The following is a 9123-nucleotide window of genomic DNA, read 5'->3' as shown; positions in this document are numbered from 1 at the left end:
ATTTAATGTATCAATGTGCAACACTTTATTTTTATATATCTCTGCAAATATTTACATTTTTAAATGATTACTTCTATATTAGATGAAGCTTACTGGTAAGTGGCCCTATGGTGAGCTATTTTTAGAACAGGCCTGCGGGCAACACCGCGAGCACCATGTTGGTGACCTCTGGCTTACACTCATTGTTTTTGTTTAAAGATAATAATTGTAAATGTTTATTTCTTTTTTCCCCCCATTTATTATTGTTGCATATTGTTTCAATCATTGAGTAAAGAGCTTAAATAAGAGAATTGATTCTTGTCTCATCCTTGATCTGTTGCACACATTACACCTGTCTCACCTAAATGTTACAGCATCCCACTTCAACATCTTAAACACGTAACACCAGCCCATACAAACTGTTTGCAACCACTTACCTTAAAAGCATTTAGAAAATCCAATGAATCCTTTTTATTCAAAATAGGACTTGTATGAAAGAACAACACACAAAATCAACTTAAACAAACCTTTAAAGTCAGTTATACTTTAATAAAGAACAGAGAGGAGGTTGTGATTCATATAATACAGCAGTTTTCTCCTCAAAACAAACGAAAAGCCCAGTGTTTTCTCTCTTTAATTGATGTGATGTTTTTTGGGCTCCAGAAACCTGTTCAATGTCACAACATATTATTATCATTATAATTACTTCAACATATGACAACTGCAGCCCATAATTAAACAATACACACTAATATTGAAGGCGAGGGGTTTCTGTGACTCAGTACCATTGGCTAATAATCACAAATCAAATCTACACCTAATAACTTAAATGCAAAAAGGCCTCCAAATATATGAAAGCACATCTGCATATTTACACACGTCCATTAATGCAGATCAGATATCGGAAACAGAACGAAAATATTCATTTTTTTTTTAAATATAACAAATTTGTTACTTTTGTTGACATGAGGGGAGAGAAAAACAGAAATTAGGGAATAAAGTCTGCAATGTTCATCTGTAGAATAAATTAAAACACATCCACAGCTTTTGTATGACTCGGAGCAGCAGAAAAAGCCTAATCTCTCTGCAAATATTTAAATCAAGATTTCTTTTTATTACTAATATCATTATTAAAAGGAAAACAAATATATATTAGGAGCTTGAACTGCCATTTATTTATTTATAATTTTTAAGGCACATTGTGGCTAGTAAAAAGTAAGAAAAAAGTAAAAGGCCGCGGTCTACGCAGTTGTGTCCAGATCTGGATAAAAAAAAAGAGCCGGTATTTCAATCAATCGTGAAACCACAAAAAAATGATGATAATCTAAAATAAGAAACTTTCTGGTGACTGATGTTAATGTTTTGAACCTCGTCAGTGGAGAATTTAATCATGTCCAAGAGCTTCATTCTTCTGCTGAATGAAAGACGTCTGATACTTCCTGCGATGACGCTTCAGACCCCTGATAAAAATAAAGTTCACAAACACAGACGTTAGAAATTGATTCGCTGTTGTTAAGTTACAGAAAGGACCTTCAAGATAAAAGGTCAGCATTTTACATTAAGGTCTCATTTGTTAATGAAATAGTGAACATCAACTAACTAGGAGCAATATGGATATATATCTTTCTTTAATTCATTTCTATTTTACAGCATTTTTAAATATGTGTTAGTAAGAAGATTAATAAATGCAACGAAATATGAAGGGAAATGAGGGGAAAATGCGTAAAAGAAACACTTATGAAAAGAAATCCACGGCTGTTCTCCGTTCCTATTTGAATAATCATTTAATACTCATTCATTCATTCATGAAAGTAATAACAAGAACAACAACGGTAAAAATAATGATTAATATTATTTTTGTTATTATTATATTTATCATCATTAACAATTAAATAAGTAAAAAGCATGTACTTACTTGCATTTTATAAATAAATATATCCATGTTTTAGGAACAACAAATAATAACTTGACTTCTAGTTGATCATTTGATATCAGAAGTGGGTTTTATGAAAGGCAAAGGCCTCTAGATTGTGCTTATTTTCCCAAATTAAAATATGATCATGTCTTGACAGTAAGGTCTGACTTTGCTTAGACAAAAGTCTTGTCACTGAACAGAAATAATGTCCAGTATAGAATATAAAGCCATGCTGCAGTGGAATAGAATGAATATTGTTTCTGACTCCATCATGAGCTTGGAGGACTGCATCCATACATCTCTGCACTGACTCAAATCACTGATTAATAAAGTCATCTGAAATGACAAAGAAAGTGTTCTTGCAGGACTCCCAGAGTTCATCAAGACTCTTTGGATTCATCTTCAATGCCTCCTCCTCCATCTTACCCCAGACATGCTCAATAATGTTCAGATCTGGCCAATCCTGGAGCACCTTGACCTTCTATGCTTTCAGGAGCTTTGATGTGGAGACTGAAGTATGTGAAGGAGCGCTATCCTGCTGAAGAATTTGCCCTCTCCTGTGGTTTGTAATGTAATGGGCAGCACAAATGTCTTGATATCTCAGGCTGTTGATGTTGCTGTCCACTCTGCAGATCTCTCGCACACCCCCAAACTGAATGTAACCCCAAACCATAATCTTTCCTTCACCAAACTTGACTGATTTCTATGAGATTCTTGGGTCCATGTTGGTTCCAGTAGGTCTTCTGCAGTATTTGTGATGATTGGGATGCAGCTCAACAGATGATTCAAGAGAAAAATCCACCTTCTACAACTTTTCCAAATGATCAACTAGAAGTCAAGTTATTATTTGTTGATCTTACAACTGGGATCAACAACATTACTTTTGTCATGGAGTGATTATATTTGAAATACTTGTATCACAACCTGATTATGTAAAATGATGTTTAAATTCTGTTGAATGAAATGAGTTCCCTGAACAGGAAGTGCAAACCATAGTTTAAAACGCATTCACCACATGTGGAAAAATGTGAATAGGCTTGAAATACTTGTGATTTGTGTTTTGTGCTTCAATTGTTTTATTAAGTAAAGATACAGTTAGTATACACTGTAAAAAAAAAATCGTTAATTAACAGCTTTCATATTTTGTAATGGACATTTTGTTGGACATGTTTTGTCCATTTGTAAATTGCATAATGGGATGTTGCTTATGTCTCTGCTTTGTCGTCTTTTGATGTTGAACTTTAACCTTACAGTTTAACAAAGTGACTTTTACTGACATTTTTTTTCAGCTTGAAGGGCATTTGCTGCATAAAACAAATGTTGGATAAGTTGGCGGTTCATTCCGCTGTGGTGACCCCAGATTAATAAAGGGACCAGGCTGAAAAGAAAATTAATGAATGTGTGTAAATATATATATATATATATATATATATATATATATATATATATATATATATATATATATATATATATATACACATACACACACACACACACACACACACACACACACACATATATATATATATATATATATATATATATATATATATATATATATATATATATATGGGCAAAGCAGTGGCGCAGTATTTAGTGCTGTCGCCTTAAAGGTCGCTGGTTTGAGCCTCGACTTAGGTTTCTGTGTGGAGTTTGCATGTTTTCCCTGCATTCGCGTGGGTTTCCTCCAGGTGCTCCGGTTTCCCCCACAGTTCAAAGACATGTGGTACAGGTGAATTGGGTAGTGTATGAGTGTGTGTGTGAATGTATGTGTGGATGTTTCCCAGAAATGGGTTGTGACTGGACGGGCATCCACTGCGTAAAAACTTGCTGGATAAGTTGGCGGTTCATTCCGTTGTGGCGGAATAAAGGGACTAAGCCGACAAGAAAATGAATGATATATATTTATTTAGTTTTTGACTTTTTAGAATTTTATATAGGTTTTATTTATATATAAACATATTCTTTATACACAAGGAGTACACAGACATTAGCTAAATACAAACTTTTATTTTGGATGTGATAAATTGCAATAAATAATTTGGCAGCACTAATATATCCAATATATTCTATATAAGTTTGCAATATAACAGAAAAAAGTAGTGGCAGGTTATTGCCCGATTTTTGTATGATAATTTTACAAAATCAACCCAGACAATAGATCACTTTAAACTATTAAAAACACAATAAAAGTCACTTTTTAAAAATGTTTTAACAGTAGGAGGAAAAATCAAGATCCCATAATGCAATTCAAAAGCATAAGTAAACAAAATTAAAATCACAAAATACTAGGGATGCACCGATATGGATTTTTTGGCCGATACCAATAGCCGATAATTCTTCAGACTTGGAGGCCGATAGCCGATATATAAGCCGATAATTATAAATATTTCAAAGTGTTTTATTTTTATACAGCAAACTTCATAAAAGATTGAACTGCTCTTATGAACTGAATAGTCTATACTTAAAGCAAAAAAGCTATAATTTCAAAATTGCAAGGTGATTATACAGACTTATATTCACGATTTCACATAAATCAGCATGCAAAAAATACATTATTTCCTTTTCTTCATAGCAAATTAACATGCAACTTGACTGTTGCATTAAAATAATAGGTTAAATAACAAATGGGATTTATTAAACAAGCAAGTTAAATATATTTTAAATCAGATGAAAATGAAAGAGCTAAGGCCTGAAACCAGCTCAAATGGTCTGGAATAAAACGTGTTAGAGTTATGTACACATGCACAAATATGTCATGTCCGAAAAAGCCTTTTTTTTTTTTAGAGGTGTTTTGACAGTTTAGAGCAGGGGTGTCAAACTCAATTCCTGGAGGGCCGAAGCCCTGCACAGTTTAATTCCAACCCTGCTCCAACACACTTACCTGTAGGTTTCAAACAAGCCTGAAGGACTCAATTATCTTGATCAGGTGTGTTTAATTAGGGTTGGAACTAAACTGTGCAGAGCTGCGGCCCTTTTGGAACTGAGTTTGACACCTGTGGTTTAGAGCCACCGTACAAGCAAACAGCTAATACAGATAGTACGCTTTAGTACGTTTAGAAAATGCGGCACAGATTCATCCTATTTGGAGTTTTAGATGCTTTTGAACACATGTAGGTGCTGCTTCAGACAACGCTTCTGCGCTTGTTCTTGCTGTCAATTGCGGGGAAAATTATCGATGAAAGGTTTATGATAAACCACCGAGAGTTTCAATCAACTGTAGAGGCAGAGTTGCTATCAGAGTCAGATTTTGATACAAAACCCCTTTGACTGGATTCACCTCTCCGCCGTGCCGTTTGTGTATGTGTGTGTGTGTGTGTGTGTGTGTGTGTGTGTGTGTGCGTGTGTGTGTGTGTGTGTGCGTGCCGTGACAGCTCTCACACGTGCTCGTTATAATCAATATGAATATTCCGATCAAACTGAATACAATCTTACATCTTCAACACATGGCAAGCAACGCATAATCAGATTACAAACAACCATTACGTTTACACGTGTTGTAAAATGTGCGGGTCCTTTAAGGCAGTGGTCCCCATCCTTTTTATCACCGCGGATCAATGGTTATCAATGGTTGTTAATTTTACCACGGACCGGTTTTCAGCTGCTGCGCTCGTGCATCCAGGTTAATCATGAATAACTCAGTGTGCATGCGCTAGTTCCACTATCACGGTCTGATTGCGTTTCAATCAAGGTTTATATGCATCAAATACATAATATCTGTGCCAAACATCTCAACTATTGAACATATTAACAATAATACAACCGTACTATAGCCGAATTAAATGTATGCATTGGCATGTTACAGCCCTAATGAGTATGATTATGTGAAACTGCATATAGATACATATTGCAATGATTTCGGGTACTTACTTAGCGATGCACGCACACATATATGCACAATCCTTAAATGCTCTGCTGATTTGGACTATAATACCCGTTTTATAACTTTAAACTTGTTCTTCCCGCTCTGTGGTGGATTTTGGCATAGTCCATTTCACGTGAGATGGCGGGGTTGAGTGGAAGAAACCAAGTCATGGGGGAATATTTTCTACAGAAATAATTTATGATTTCTTATGTGGCCCGGTACCAATTGTTCGGTGGTTGGGGACCACTGCTTTAAGGGACTGGGCTGCAGTTTGGGGTGTGTGTGAAGCGGAGAGGGAGAGAGAATAGAGGAGCGTTTTTTCCGCAATGAGACTATTTTCAGTGATGTTCCCTCTTTGGTGACTGATTTGCTGTACCACACGGAAAGTAATAAATATTTTGGACCAAGTTACATGTGTCCTCGTTCATTCACCAGCTGCTATGAAAAGAGTTCACCCCGAAACTAACATTATTCGGCCCTGGAGTAATAAGTGAATCTCCCCTGCTATCTCTAACACAACAAAGAGACCGAGCAGGAAAGGTTTACACATGTAATATTTTTCCTGAGGCGATTTAAAGCAAAATACACAATGACACTCAAACATATCTACGATGATGAGGAACGTGGTTACTTACGGAGTTATTAAAGCACAGCAATACCACATGAAGAAAGGACAGACTTTGAAGGAATAAACAATGTGAGAAAGCTCCATTATAGTGCACTGGGCAAGTCTGAACAAGTTCCACCCATGCGAGCGCGGCAGGCATGTCTGTAAAATTACGTAATTTATCGGCTTAAAGATATCGGTCTAATTTAGACATCGACACATATAATCTTAAAAATAGCATTCATCGGCCGATAACGATATGGCCGCCGATATATTGTGCATCCCTACAAAATAAAGACTTTTTTTTACAGTGTACTGTAATAATAAACACAGTAGTAGTAATGTTACCAAACAGAGCCTTCTTGTAAAGTGTCAGCATTAAATGTTATCATTTTGCTGGTTAGATCTGGAGTTAGAGAGACTCACTGGCGACGCTTGAGTATTTCCAATCTTACATGTTCCCATGACTGGATCAGTGTCTGCTGTTTGTGTCTCTGGCTCTCTGTCTCCATTGTCTGCCACCTGAGGGCCACAGAGGGGAAGAAAACACACAATAAACACACTCTCCCGCATTCAGGGCTGAAGATGATGCACACCAGGAGGACACACGGTGCCAGAAGAAATAAAAGACAGCACTGCTTTTGTGTCATCCTGATAAATCACTCAGAGAGGTTAAGACACACGGCAGACACTCACACATGCATAAAAATAGAAGAAGAAAAATAATAACAAACATGCATATTTACGTTAAATTAACTATATATTATTAAATTATTATATAACATAAATGAAATTTTTATTATATTCTTATGGCTATACTATTTGTATTTATGTATATTATTATTACTTCTATATTATACCCTACTAATAACTGTTTTTTTATTATCATCATTATTATTACTACTTCTACTAAATCAGTCATTCGTTTATTTTCTTTTCGGCTTAGTGCCTTTATTAATCTGGGATTGCCACAGTGGAATGAACCACCAACTATTTCTGCATATGTTTTACACAGCGGATGCCCTTCCAGCTGCAACCCAGTACTGGGAAACACCCATACACTTGCACTCACACAAATACACTACGGTCAATTTAGCTTACCCAATTCATCTATAGTGGATGTGTATGGACTGTTGGGGAAGCCGGAGCACCTGGAGGAAACCCCCGCCAACAGGGAGAGAACATGCAAACTCCACACAGAATTGCCAACTGACCCAGCTGGGACTTAAACCAGCGACCTTCTTGAGTCGACAGTGCTACCCACTGCTCCACCCCACTACTACTAATTATTATTATTATTATTATTATTATTAGAAGAAGAAAAAGTAAAAAAAGAGCTTCCTAATTAAATATAAAACAAACTTTTAGAAGAAAGTAAATAACTATTTAAATGTTTGGGGTCTGCAAGATTTTTGCTTATATGTATTGCAAATATATTTTACTCATAAAGTGTGCAATAACGTGATCAAAAATACACACACATGCATGCACGCTCGCACACATAAAAATAAATAAATAGATATACAAACAAATAAAATAAACAAATTAATAATAATAATAATAATACCTGTATATATTACTAAAATATTAATAATATTTTGAAGTAATAATAAAAGTATCGCTGTCATGTAAAGATGCACCATTATTCTAGTCTTTAGCTTCATGTGATCCTTCAGAATTCATTCAAATATGCTGATTTGATGCTCAATGAATATCTCTATCAATGCTGAAGACTGCTATATTTTTTTTTGAAAATTGTGACATAGAAAGTTCAAAAGAATAAAAATTATAACTATTTATTAACTTTCTAAATGTCTTTACTGTCATTTATGATTATGTGAATGTGTCCTTGCTGAAAGTATATATACATATACAACAGTTCTGTCTGGTTCTCAAATCTGAGAATATATACATATATACACACACACATATACACACACATATACACACACATATACACACACACACACACACACACATATACATGCATACATACATACATACACATACGCTCAGCATAACTGAATACAGCCCATTTTGAAAATGAATATTTTTCTCCATTTCCCAGGTGAATATAGGCAATATATTTTAGTGCAAATAAAACAGATAAAGTCTTTAAGAATAAATACAATTAAACTTGCAAAATACAAAAACAAAAATTACAACCTACAAAATTTCAACTACATTTTTACATTTTTTTGCTTCTCTTGATTTTTCCTCTCTTTTAAATTTGTATTTAATTTTTTTTTTCTATAACATATAAATTTGGCTGTACTAGTTGTTTAGTACAGAGCATTGTCTTTCCTTGAAAAAAAAAGCTTAATAAGAATAAATCATTTTCTTTGACACATTGTCATACAGCAATATTTCCATACACCATCAGTCAAACTTTTAGCCATCCTTGACTGAATCTTCTCATAAATGATCTTAAAATCCATCAGCAGACAAAAGCGTTTGGTTAAATTTGTTTTGACAGCAATGAGGCCAAACATGCATTGTATACACTGACAGCGATCCCAACAGCGGTCAGCATCACTAAACACATGCACACGCACGCATGCACACAAACAAATAAACAACAACAAAGACTAGCAGACGTGTCAGTCTACGACAGAGATTAATGAGGTGTCATTAATAACACACACACACAACACACATACGCACTGAGTGTCATCCAAAACCCAATATTCTTTTACCAGCGCTTGATTAGACAGGTATTTTTTACAATACATTATTCATTGATGATAGAACATCATA

General features: G+C 35.0%; 1 protein-coding gene across 6 annotated transcripts in view; it reads right to left on the bottom strand.

Moving 5' to 3' along the window:
• Positions 1-507: 507 nt before the first annotated feature.
• Positions 508-9123, bottom strand: part of cobll1b (cordon-bleu WH2 repeat protein-like 1b) — a 155775-nt gene continuing 147159 nt past the window's right edge. For 2 of the 6 annotated variants that reach the window (XM_087265854.1, XM_087265856.1), the window contains 3 exons: positions 6793-6888; positions 1348-1439; positions 508-1240 (listed from right to left, as the gene is read on the bottom strand). In XM_087265854.1, coding sequence (XP_087121980.1) covers positions 1383-1439; positions 6793-6888 — 153 coding nt within the window. In that variant the 3' untranslated portion in view covers positions 508-1240; positions 1348-1382. Of the gene's footprint in view, positions 1440-6792; positions 6889-9123 lie in introns of all 6 variants that reach the window. The other 4 variants (XM_087265855.1, XM_087265858.1, XR_015498704.1 and 1 more) reach the window with 3 other exon arrangements.

Source organism: Danio rerio, chromosome 9 (genome assembly GCF_052040795.2).
Source record: "Danio rerio strain M-AB ecotype USA chromosome 9, GRCz13ab, whole genome shotgun sequence".
NCBI classification, from domain to species: Eukaryota; Metazoa; Chordata; class Actinopteri; order Cypriniformes; family Danionidae; genus Danio; species Danio rerio.
This window is presented reverse-complemented; position numbering and strand designations above follow the sequence as displayed.